Genomic DNA, 12,958 nt, shown 5'->3' on the forward strand with positions numbered 1-12,958 from the left:
AAAATACAAGCATAATAAAGATTTTGAATATCATTGCTGTGTCTCTCTTAATTTGTACAGTAAAATCGTAGACTGGAAAATACTCAGTAACTATCAGAAATCATGCCAGAAATCGAAAAAACATGTCCTGTTTCCTATTGCTAATAAAGTTTTCAAAAACCGGAAGTGACATCATACGAAAGTAGGAAGTTGCTGAATCAAAACAATGAGCGAAAGGCGGCTTTGGTATTACAGTAGAATTTTTTCATAATTTGTACCTCTTACTGTATATCAGTGAATGTAGGATTGCAAGAAATGGATAGATAATTAAATATTGACATATTAGATGTAAAACCCGTCTACCAAGCCCAGTTAGCTCACAAAATGAGTGATGTTGTTGAGAAAACCCTGACAGCTCTTCCGAGCCTCCTGTCTCTGGACTCACAGCCTGGATCTGCTAAACTCTCATCCACCTCCAAACTCGGAGCCCTCATCAGAGGAATCACTGAGCTCACCTCCAAGCATGTGAGTGGGAAATAACGACATCATGTGGAATAAATGCTTAGGTTTATCTTAGCTTTGCTGCTAATTGTAACTCACTTTGTAACTCACATGTTTGTTGACAAATGTTTAGCATGGTTTTGTTTTGCCAAGATTTCACTTAATGGCGTTAGGGATAGACAGTGCTATTGTTTTCTAAAATCTGGGCCAGCTGTTGATTGTGTTTATATCATTCACTTTTACAGTAGATACAACACCCCTTCTTGATGTGCAGCAATTTAGGTTTATTCAGTATTTTCTGCACTGATCCAGTGATTCTGTACTTTATAAATTAGGCATTGTCAGTGTTTTATATTATGGCTTTAACATAGTGCTGTGTCTATGATCAGGAAGAAGAAAAACTTATCCAACGTGAACTTGCATCTCTCAAAGATCAAGTGTCTTCCCCCAACACATCTATGGTATGGTACTACAGCACATGAGAATATTTATGTTCATTATGAAACTGTGTATTTTCCCAAATTGTTCTGTTTCAGAGACAAATGAAGGAGGCTATGGTCAGAGCAATCTACTGTGAAATGCTGGGCTATGAGGCCTCATTCACTTACATTCATGCAATAAAACTAGCTCAGCAAGGCAGTATCTTGGATAAAAGAGTTGGTATGTTAAAATGTTTAAACTAATTATCTCATTGAAACACTGAAGTGTTTCCTTATCAATATCTGGTTAAACCTGTAGGTTATTTGGCTGTGTGCTTATTTCTAAATGAGAATCATGAGCTTCTTCTTCTCCTCGTGAACACTGTACTTAAAGTGAGTTTGGTCTTATATTCCAACATATTATCAGTAGTTATCACTAACATAATTTAAAATACATTCTGTATTTACAGGATCTTCAGAGCACTAACCTGATTGAAGTGTGCATGGCTCTAACAGTAGTCAGCCAAATGTTTCCCAAAGACATGATCCCTGCAATACTCCCTCTGGTGGAAGAGAAACTTAATCATTCAAAGTATGTGTCATTTAGGCATTTATTTAGTATTTAGTGTATGTAACTTTCTAAAAATTATCATTATATTATTATTTTTTATTTTTCAGAGAAATCATAAGGCGAAAAGCTGTTCTGGCTTTGTACAAGTTTTATTTAATAGCTCCAAATCAAGTGCAGCACATCCACAACAAGTTTCGTAAAGCATTATGTGACAAAGACCCGGGAGTAATGTTTGCCTCCCTTCACATTTACTTACAGATGATCAAGGTTACCTTTGAATGTCTTTGGTTTCTCATTATTATTTTTTTTATATTGTGTTAACTTTGTTTCTTAAACATATTTACTTTTTTGTCTCTTACAGGATAATCCCGAAGGTTATAAGGACCTGACTGCCAGTTTTGTCACCATCTTGAAGCAGGTGGTGAGTGGGAAATTACCCATGGATTTTAATTACCACAGTGTGCCTGCTCCATGGCTACAGATCCAGCTTCTAAGAATTCTGTCCATTCTCGGAAAGAATGATCAAAATGCCAGTGAAATCATGTATGATGTACTGGATGAGTCTTTGAAAAGAGCAGAGATCAACCATAATATAACCTATGGTGAGTTCAAGATAAGCATTTGCTGTTTGGATTATACACCCTTTTACATAACATTGTCTCCTTTTCTTGCAGCTATATTATATGAATGTGTGAAATGTATTTATACAGTTTATCCCAACTCTGACCTTCTTGAAAAAGCTGCCAAATGCATTGGAAACTTTGTGATTTCTTCAAAGATTAACCTAAAATATCTTGGTAAGTTTAATCTTAAAATGTCTTAATTTAGAGAAGATACATTGTCTGATATTAATATGAAATCTTCACCTAATATTGTTATCCATACAGGCACAAAAATCTATAACCTATAGATTTCCATGTATTATGTTATGTATAATAATGTTAAGCAGTCCATGGCAAAGGTATTGGACACGTTTACAGGAAACCATATAATATTGTAGAAAAAGAGTTTGTTTCTAATTATGACAGATAAAGGGATTGTTTGGTCCACTGTAACAGCTTTGTTTTTCTTTTGTGATACCAGTTTTTGTATTTGTGAACATCCCCACTGCCAAACTTCTTTACAAACATGTTTTTGTGTAATTTTACCGTTCTATATACTCCCAGTATTTCAGTCTTATCAAAATGTTGTTTATCAACTTAGACATCTATAGGTTCATTTTCTTTGCATTAATTTGATTCTTCCCAATTTCATGTCAATAGTACATTTGGATTTTCTTGTCTTTATTTAAAAACAATTGGAGATGCTATATTTAGTCTAATGTTGTTTACACATTTTTATTCTTGCAGGATTGAAGGCTCTCACTTTTGTCATCCAGCAAGATCCTAAACTGGCTCTGCAACATCAAATGACCATCATAGAGTGTCTAGATCACCCTGACATTATTATAAAGCGTGAGGTAAGACTAAATAACTACTCAATGTGTTTCAGTTTCTCCTCGGGCATAAATAAAGGTGTATTGAGATTATACAGAGATTGTTAGTGTCAAATGATTTATCAATATAGCCTTCATGTTGCTTATTTTTAGACCCTGGAATTGCTCTTTCGGATCACCAATGCTCAGAATGTCACTGTAATTGTTGAGAAGATGTTGGAGTTTTTGAACCAGAGCAAAGATGACCATACTACTATTGACCTGGTGGGAAAAGTTGCAGAAATAGCAGAAAAATATCCTCTAAAACAATATGATATACACAATGAAATTCAATACTTAAGTAACATTTTTATATTAACATTTAAAATTTCCCTGAATTCAGTCCTTTTTCCTATTTAAAATATCTACATATGCGCCAGAGAATAAATGGTTCATTGAGACCATGAACACAGTGTTTTCTTTGGGTGGAGACATGATACAGCCTGATATCCCCAACAGCTTTCTCAAACTGCTTTCTGAAGGTAAGAAAAACTACAATGGTATTCTTTACATGGACTTTTCATCTAGTTTTGTATTGCTTTATTTGATTGATTTGATTGTCACAGGGTTTGACAGTGAAGAAGAAAACAGGAAGCTGAGACTTTTTGCTGTTGATTCCTATATTTCATTGCTTGAAGGAGAAACAAGAAAACTACCTCAGCGCTTCTTGCAAGTTATAAGCTGGGTAGCCATTATTTTTAGCTGTTGTATTTACAACATTTATCAAATTATATTTTCCTATTTTCCAACTTATTTACTGTGATATTTTAAGATGTGTTTATGCATGACACAAAGTATCCTGATATTTACATTAACTCCTGTGTATTATTTTCTGTCCTAACCCCTGAACAGGTCCTAGGGGAATACTCACAGTTAAGAACAGATCTGGACCCTGCCAGAGTAATGACTCTTCTCACTAAGCTTCTCGACATGAAGCAAACAAGCAGTGAAACCAAGACATGGGTCCTTATGGCGATGACGAAACTTTGTTCAGGAGAGGCCAGTATTTCAATCGCTCAGTCAGTTTGTGATGACCACAGTAGCTCTATGGACACAGTGCTGAGACAGAAGGCTCATGAACTGCAGCTCCTCAGTCAAGACTCAGCTTTGCGAGGCCGACTGCTTCCCCTGCACAGAGCATCTGAACCCATCGAGGTAAAATAATGTTATAGTTAGATATTGTTCTTTTTGACAAGCAATTTTTGACTTAGTCCTTTGACTTTTTGATGTAGTCAAGACGTTAAAAACATTTTTTGCCTTTTTTTTTCTCCTTTTTTTGGTAGTCAACAAAAATGTCATGCTAATTTAGTCGACTACATGTGTCATAGTTTTAGACTACGAGGAAATAGTTTTAAACAAATTGTACCATTACTTCACGGGACATGCCCTGATATGGTCCTTGGAAGTTGAGTTTATAAGTCTGGTTTGGGCTACCGGATTGAAAAATTTTATTTGAGTCTCTGCCAGAATAGACTATCTTTGCATAAATTCTAGCAACACATACCACATACTGTATATATTCTATGTGTGTATTCTGTTTAATTGATTATAAATTATTTTAGCTCATTTAATTTAGGGATGCACCGATCCAGCTTTTTCTGTTCCGATACTGATTCCGATACTATGGCTTTAAGTAATCTGCCAATACCAGTGCACAGACTTAAAACTGCATTTATTTCCTTTAAACAAAAACTAAAATAAATAATAAAACTGACCAAATGTGTTATGTAGCTTTTATTTATGCCTCAAGTAACTACAGAAAACTTTGCCTAAATAAAAGTCAAACATTATTTCTTTCTGGGTCAACTATGATCTATAAATACTCTTACTGCAACAATTTAAATGTCCAACTCTATATCATTTCAACCGATATTTGGAAGCCGATATCCAATCCAGCAAATTTTTCAATATCAGATCCGATATATCGATATAGATCAGTACACCCCAAATTTATTCATTACCTGTACAGTGCGTCATTTTTTAATACGACTGAGAGGCTGTCGTAATCCTTAAAATGGTCTCTTGTGAGCATGACATATGACAATATTTACCTAACTAATAGAAGTAATTATTATGGCTAATTGTCAGAGGTTTGAACATGTCTGTGGGTGTTACATGGGTGGGGTTCTTTTCTAAGTTGAGTGTTAAATGATAAATGTGCATAAATTGTTATATTTATTCATTTTTGGTGATGTTGGTTTCATGATTGATGTTTTCCTCACTATTTTCCTGGAAATCAATGGTCACATTTTACTTAGTATTAGACCTTTTCATAACCATCATAACTGTGTAATTGTATGCTTGGTGGTTTCCAGGTGGATTCCTCTTTGTCATTTTTGGATGCGTTTGTGTCAGAGGCATTAGCTGCTGGCGCTGCTCCATACAAACCTCCCCACCAGCGGCAAGAGGAGCTCGCCCAGGAAAAGGGTATTACACAAATTCATTCATGCTGTAACAGATTCAAAGGGCGGGATTCAGGCATGTTTTGATTTGCTGTGATTGTGGTCTTTTCTGCAGCTCTGAGCCTGGAGCCCTATGCGCTGTCTCTGCCCATCAACATGTCCTCCTGCAATCTCACAGGCAGGCAGTCTCCTACTCCCATGTCTGTGAGCTCTGGTTTGTCAGGAGACAGCACTGAGCTCTCCCTCAAAGGAAGGTATGCTATTCAAGACAATAATACTTGAATTTGTCTCTGTTCCAAGCACCACACCATGCTATACTGCCATATTCAAGCACACAAAACTCTATGTTAACATACAGCATTTGTCTTTTAAGTAATTGTTTTAGATAGTAATTTATCTTGATTGCATATTTCTATACTCCTGATGATTGTGGGACCACTAAAAGTTATCTTATTTTTTAGTTCAACTGCATTGAAGCTTGAAGGAGTGAAGCGGGTATGGGGGAAGGAAGGATATTTGTCAAAGAAGGATCCTGTTGAAGAAGTTGTCCAAGCTGAAAATCCCAGTTCACCCAGTCAGCCAACAGGTGCAGGCGGGACTCCCAATGACAAGCTGACCCCTAGAGCGACCCCTGAACCGGACCATGAAAAACAGCAGCTGGCCTCTTCCCTGTTTATTGGCCTAGGCTCCCAAAGCTCTGTGTGCCTGGTGAGAATGGGCAGTTTTGTTTTTAGGTCTAATGCAGTAGACATATATGGAACTAGATGTTGTGTTTTGCAATTGAAATACTGTATTAATTTAAATTGCTATTTACACACATCCAGTTAAAAGGTTGGACACATATGTTTTTATAACACTGGTGATTCTCCCTGAAGGCATCAAAACTGTGAATGAACACTAATGGACTGTAATAAACAAAAAGGGGTAGAATTACTAAAAACATGTTATAGATTACGAAATGGCGACTGTATGTTTTGATCACTGCTTTTTGTATTATTGGCATTCCTTGACCCTGACAAAGCACGCCTGTGAGGTCAACCTTTTCTTTGCTACTTAATTTCATACATCTTACTTCATATATTTGATATCTTAAAAATGTAAATGTATGAAGTAGAAAAAACACTGAACAAGAAGGTATGTCCAAACTTCTAATTGGTAGTGTATCTAACAATAATACTTTTTTTCCCCTCTAGTTTCTTACTTCAAGTTGTTTTGCCATCAGAGTGGCTATAATACTTCCATCATTTCACCCTGTTTTACAGGATTGAACGAAAATAAATTAACGAATAAAAACGTAATCATTCGTTTAGTTACAGTAAAAAACTTTCAGTTTAAAAGTGTATGTATTTTGCAGATGGAAAAGTCCGACCCCATGGTACAGCGATTTAGAAGAAAAGCCAAAACTCCAAACTCTTTCTCAGGTGTAACTGAGAGGGGGTCTGTCTCCTCTATCTCCACCTCCGCTGCTGTAGATAACCTGCTTTGTACCAACATACCCGAGTCAGCCAGTGTGGTCCCAGAAGTTACCCATGAACCCTCACCTCCCTCCAAGACTGAATTAGATGCAAGCCTTAGTGTAGACATAATAGACAGTACTCCTTCTCTTGTCCAGAGTAATGGTGTAGAAACTCCTCTTGATTTAACTGAAAATGAAGTTACTGATAAATCCAAAGATGAGTGTTCTAGTATAAGTCTTCCTGCAAAGCTCTCAGGATTAGCCCATTCAGAAATTACATCTTTGTGCTCAAACCAGAGTATGGAGGTGTCTGCCTGTCATGTACATAAAGACGATTGTGTGTTGCTAGTCATTTTCATCTTGAACTCATCTGACAGTGATATAGAGAATGCACGTCTCCATGTTAGCTCTGAACAACTTGAGGTAAGCAACCATAGATGTATATTTTGTATATCTTTCTAGGTTAGTAATAAATTATTTGTCTTATAGGTGTCATTATCTGAAAGTCCACTCCAAGACATTGCAAAGGATGCTATAGCAGTATGTCAATACTCACTGACTGTAAGGAGCCCTGTAGTCCATTTTGAAGTGTTGGGTATGCTTTCCTACCAGTCTTCATTAGACAACCAGGAAGTGGAGTTTTCATATAAGCTTCCATTAACTAGTTTTATCAGGTATTTTATTGATTTACATCAATACATTTTTTTTTACAATACATATGATGTGACAGATCATTTTTGTTTTTAGACCATTGGAAGTGTCAACAGAGCAGTATGGGACAATGTGGTTGACTTTCTCCAATGATACAAAGCAGAACCTTGCTCTGGTCACTGACGGGCAGGACCCTCTCACTGACACACTGGATCTGCTGAAGAAGAAACTTGGTCTACATGTTGTTGAAATGATTGGTAAGTTGTAAGTTTTCCCCAAAAAACAATATTCCTGCAGTAATTCACTTATCAATATGAGTTTCGGGTTGTGGTATCTATAAATAATATATTTTGTGTAATATTTTTGTGGTACTATTAAATAATAGACAAATATCAATTTTTCGTTAATTTTTTTGTATTTGTATTGCACTGAAAAACATCCTCCCTGTGAACAGGCTTGCATCTCCTCAAACCTGACTCTTATTTGATCTGGAAAAGATCTTCGTTATTAGTTTGGCTGTAATATTCAACAGTCTGGCTTAAAACTACTGTCTGCTAACTCTATTTCCATGGAATCATTGCCTCCTCCTGAAAGTTCTTAAAGTGTGATCACGGGAGTCACATGTTATATATTTTAGTGAAATCCCCATTGTAACTATATTATTAATGTGCAGTCATTTGTTTTTTCATCTAAAGCACATACATGTTTAAAACACTTCTAATTCATTCCTTTTTTTTATCTCATAATAATTGTGTTTCTTCTCCCTGCAGGTATGGAGGGTAGTAGCCTGCAGACTGGTCCAGGATGAGCCTTGCCTCCTGCACTGTCGTGTTCATGGTGGGACTCTGGCTGTCTGGCTGCGCTCCCCAGTCCCAGAGCTGCCTGACTGCCTCTTGTACCACTGTCAGAAGGCTTTAGAGGAGACCTAGGACCCCCTAATTCACTCTCTATGGACTGCCAGACCCTTCACTGCTGCTAAGGGAGGTACCAGGGCTTACAGAGCAGTATTCACATCAGCACATTGCAGTTTGTGTTTTAACGTAGTATTACTGAATGAAAATCTGACATGTTAAAATTGCACTATGCACTTTTTTGGTGGAGGGTTTGGCTTTGCCTGGAATGAGCAATGGTATGGCATTAAACATTTCCATCCAGCATTTATTCATAACAAGTGTTTCTGCTCAAAAATACAATAATTCCTTCTGTGAATAAGGGTGACTCTCCACAGAGCTGAATTGTAATGTAGCATAGTGTTGTCACTTGCTTGCCTCCCTCATGATGGATAGGTTTAATCTATATTGTGGAACATTCTCGGCAAAGCAGGTGGCGGAACCTCCACAAGAAATGTTACGTAGTGCATCTTTAACAATTATTTAAATCTTTATTTTTGTGAAATTAACTATGGGATGTGTAACAACAGTGCAAACAATTATGTCAAAAAGAATTATAAAATTTTTGGTTTGTTTTATTTTATTATTTTAACAGCATAACCTGAAAAGGGCTAATAAATTAATATAATCAGCTAAATCAGCTAAATCACTTAATCATTGTAAAACCACACATATTCAAGGCAATACAGTACAACTAATTATGAAACTATTTTTTGTTTTGTAACAAACATACATACATCTAGTTTCTATTACTTCAGTCTTAAGTGTTTTCTTTTTAGCAAACACAACACTAATCTTGTAAATATATATTTACAAGAGACTCTTACATCTGTTGCAAAGTTAATGTTATCTATGCATTTATGTGCCCCAAGGTCTTCAAGGCCTCCTCTTAGTTTTAATAGCTTTTGATGTCTCTATTTTTGTATCAAGGCAGTATTGAGGGAAAATATTTATTGCATTTATATTATTGTTTCATGTGCTGTAGTGTCTTGGTTTGGATTAAAATTAAATTGTAGGGAATGCTACATTTATTTCCTCAAAAGCACAGCATTAAACTAACAACATGTGTAAAACTGACGCCTTATGTTCCAGTGCAGAGCTCTTTAGGTTGTGCCTGTGGTACAAAGAGAACCCAAGTCTCACAGTGCCTGTCACTGCATACTGCTAAATGAATAAACTTCTTTCTAAAACAAACCTTAGTTCTTATTCAATACAGTGTTGTTCCAGTAACAATGTAAAGTTGAACACTCAAGTCTGTTATTATCCAAGGTGAGTGCCCATAAGATTGCACTGTTTATGTGACTATGTGTTATGAGAAGCTATGACTTTTGCCATAGTGCAAAATAATTCAGGGTGAGAGTGATTTTTTTTATGTTTTCACAGTTGAACAACAAGAAATTATGAGCTTTAGCAGGGTTACAGCTATAGAGTTTATCACAAGGGTCAGGCTTATATACATGCTAAGGTTACGCCATAAATATTGTAGTAGCCAAATGCAACATTTTAAAATTGTACTATTTAATTAATGAATCAGTTTAACTTTATTGGTTGAAAGATGCCCAATTGGAACATGGTTTCTTAAAATCTAAAAGATATTACTATGAGAATCTTGTGTTATGTTGGCAGGTCATTAGCAGTTTTGTCATTTATTGTCAGTGTTGTGGCGAGGGATGAAGCGCATGGCCAGACTCTGCTTGTCCTCCACGGGCTGCTGGGACAGGTTGTTGGTTTGCCGGATGCTGTTGATGGTGCACCCCTGATGAGGGCACACGGTGTATTGGGACAACACCGTGACCAGGATGGCCTTCATCATCACCATGGCGATGTGTTTGCCCACACATGAACGAGGGCCGCAACCGAAGGGCTGGAAATAACGGTTAGGCACCTGCCAAGCACAGTTACACATTAACCCCATTGCTATATTAGGGTAGATATTTACATTATGAGGGCTTAAAATCAGAGGGGCACAAGTAACAAAATAAAAGCATAGCAGATTAAGGTCATCATAGCTTCCTTTGATAAGTCAAGCTTTTGACCCAAACATGTACTGCATTTATCTGTGACTTACTGTTTTGTTAAAGTTGTCCAAGGTAAAGTCATTGGGATGTGGGAAGTATTCTGTTTTATGCATCAACCCAAGGTTAAGAATGATGTTGGTTCCTTTTTTGATTTTGATTCCATCGAGATTGTCATCTTCCAGAGCTTTTCTCATTGTGAAGTCAACCACTGGGTGAAATCTCAGGGACTCATTTATGAACCTCTCCAACACCTTCAAGTCTTGATGCTTTAGATTTTCAGCTCCGTCGTTGCCTAAAATCACATAATCCAAAGTTTTACCAGAGCTATGTGTCATGTGGGATGACAAGTGACTTAGGTGTGTCTAAATCTCTCTCTGTTTAACTAAAAAAATAATAATAATAATATATATATATATATATATATATATATATATATATATATATATATATATATATATATATATATATATATATATATATATATATATATATATATATATATATATATATATATATATATATATATATATAAAGCTGATATACCTAAAACTGCTTTCATCTCCTCCACTATCTTTTCTTCCACTTCAGGGTTTTGCTTGAGCAGCATGAGCATGAAGAAGAGCGAGATGGAGAGAGTGTCTGGAGCTGCAATCACCATCTCCAGCACACATTGGCGGACGTTTTCTGGTGACAGTTCCCCATGGTTCTAATTGACAGAAAAGGTATTGTAAAACTCTTACTTTTACAAGTTTCAAACTTATTAGATTACTCAAAGTCATGTTTCTATTGACTAAGTAATCTTGAATTTAAAGCTTGAGTGCTCAGAAATATCCGCTTACTTCTCTGTACTTAGTTGTGAATATTCAAAATTCTGACTTTGTTATAAGGTTGAAACTGTCACCATGCCATTTTTTAACAATAAAATCACATAAATCCACATAGAAATACCATTGCAGTTTTGAATAGGAATTCAGTTATTAAGCTGTTTAAGAACAATATTGTGTTATAATGTAAAATGTTATGTTATAGTTTGAATATTAAATATTAAAAAAAAAAAGCATAATATATATTCTTCAAATAATAAAAAAGGGGCACACACCTGTGCAAAAATTAGTTCTGTGGCAAAGTCAACCTCATCATCCAATGTCTCTGATTCATTAATTTTTTTCTTTTTAATGTCAAGAAGATCCTGCATCACATCTTGCAGTTCTTGCCTACATATAAACACACTATTAAACTGTTGAACATGTAATTATTGTGTTACATTTTCTCTTTCACTTACGCTGACTTCTTATGCTTGTTATACAGCCATCCAATCTTGAAGAAAATATTTGGCTTAATCAAAACCGCTTGCCAGGTTTCAAAGTAGTGATGGATTTTCATTAGCAACTGTTTTACTACATAAAATACAGAAATTTGTAGAAGCCATGTCACTTAAAATATACATGTCACTGAACTACAAGACACATTGGTAGCTCTTTTTTATATATTTAGAAATTATCATGTTCTGGGAGTGTAAATGTAGTGCATACACTGACCATTCATATCCACCCCAAGGAACAGCTTGTTGGAGATGTCAACCACTATGGCCCTGAGCAGATTGAGGGTGTCTACGTGACCAGACGGACCAGTCACCTCATGCAGGTTGTCCAGGAATTTGGTTGTAGAGCTCACACAGATAGACACTGTCCTTTGGAGCCCTGGGCCTGTCAGAGCTGGGACAGACATACAGCAAAAATTATAGCTGTATAGTTTTTTATATGCACACAGTCAACAATTATGATCTTTGTTTTGTTTTTTTGTTTTGTTTTTTACTTAGAACTGTGTGTTGAAATAATTGTTTTCTTACCTTTAGAAAAATATGTTCTTGCTTTTTTCCAAAGAGCCACATCACTATTGAAAATTATGCCATTTCCCGCCATCCCAATAGTCTCTAGTCCTTTTTTGCTCCCAAATCTTGCTACATAGTGAGGACTTCTCAAAATATGATAAACTGCAGATGACCTATGTAAAAAATGTACATGGTTATTTTCAGAAATATTCGGAAAGAACAGAAGGTTGACTTACTTGCTAATAATCAAAGTTTCCTCGCCATTGATCCACACCCGCACGATGCTGCCGTATTTCTTGTTATAATAGTTGCATGCCGTACCAATGCCAGTCCAAATAAAGCGACTGTAGGAAAGAACTGGGCCAAGTCCTAATAAGAAATGAGGTCCTATATATAAAAAAATAAAGATTAGCATTGATGCAGTAATATAATACATATAACACAGTATATAGTCATAGATGGGAAGAATACTTCAAAAATGTATTTAGTTACAGAATACTAAATACCCAAATTAAATGTATTTTGCAATGTATTCTGATACACGGTCCAATCAGAGTACTTTTTTCTGAAAAATTTTACATCTAGTTGTGTTTAAATTATCATGTAAAGATGCAACATAGTATTAATTACAGCTTTATATTTGTTTAACTGTTTTTAAATAATTTCCTATCACTACATGGAGATGGAAAAATCACACATGCAGAGCAATGTTTTCTGTTTTTCTCACTGTGTTTTTTTCTGTGCAGTTAGAAGGCTAAATTACATG

At 35.8% G+C, this 12,958-nt stretch overlaps 2 protein-coding genes and 1 long non-coding RNA gene across 3 annotated transcripts; 2 read left to right on the plus strand and 1 right to left on the minus strand.

The window, feature by feature from the left end:
* The first annotated feature begins 191 nt into the window (after positions 1–191).
* Positions 192–7,736, plus strand: ap4e1 (adaptor related protein complex 4 subunit epsilon 1). Its single transcript, XM_055155088.1, has 19 exons — positions 192–504; positions 870–941; positions 1,017–1,140; positions 1,219–1,292; positions 1,370–1,491; positions 1,578–1,737; positions 1,832–2,072; positions 2,145–2,267; positions 2,820–2,929; positions 3,059–3,198; positions 3,314–3,426; positions 3,511–3,629; positions 3,797–4,099; positions 5,260–5,371; positions 5,462–5,600; positions 5,808–6,054; positions 6,701–7,225; positions 7,292–7,476; positions 7,550–7,736. Exons 1-19 carry the CDS (start codon positions 364–366, stop codon positions 7,719–7,721), a joined length of 3,222 nt encoding a protein of 1,073 aa, XP_055011063.1. The 5' UTR covers positions 192–363; the 3' UTR covers positions 7,722–7,736.
* A 2,249-nt stretch (positions 7,737–9,985) lies between these two features.
* On the minus strand, positions 9,986–12,298 carry LOC110169315 (brain aromatase). The gene is given in 6 exon segments (XM_055155090.1): positions 9,986–10,228; positions 10,412–10,653; positions 10,905–11,067; positions 11,461–11,575; positions 11,644–12,076; positions 12,211–12,298. Coding segments are annotated over 6 exon segments (1,269 nt in total). The 5' UTR covers positions 12,284–12,298.
* On the plus strand, positions 10,080–12,893 carry LOC129409357 (uncharacterized). The gene is made up of 3 exons (XR_008632366.1): positions 10,080–10,219; positions 10,950–11,083; positions 11,919–12,893. It is a non-coding gene; the product is annotated as an uncharacterized LOC129409357 (long non-coding RNA).
* The last annotated feature ends 65 nt before the right edge of the window (positions 12,894–12,958 follow it).

The sequence above is a fragment of the Boleophthalmus pectinirostris genome, unplaced genomic scaffold, assembly GCF_026225935.1.
Source record: "Boleophthalmus pectinirostris isolate CB_2022bp ecotype Guang Dong unplaced genomic scaffold, ASM2622593v1 HiC_scaffold_2, whole genome shotgun sequence".
Lineage (NCBI taxonomy): Eukaryota > Metazoa > Chordata > Actinopteri > Gobiiformes > Gobiidae > Boleophthalmus > Boleophthalmus pectinirostris.

Excerpts from the sequence above, each read along its gene's own strand:
- ap4e1 (XM_055155088.1), top strand. The coding sequence starts at position 364 with ATGAGTGATGTTGTTGAGAAAACCCTGACAGCTCTTCCGAGCCTCCTG. Across the intron at positions 1,738-1,831 it reads TTTACTTACAGATGATCAAG|GATAATCCCGAAGGTTATAA; the intron begins GTTACCTTTGAA and ends TGTCTCTTACAG. Across the intron at positions 5,601-5,807 it reads GAGCTCTCCCTCAAAGGAAG|TTCAACTGCATTGAAGCTTG; the intron begins GTATGCTATTCA and ends CTTATTTTTTAG.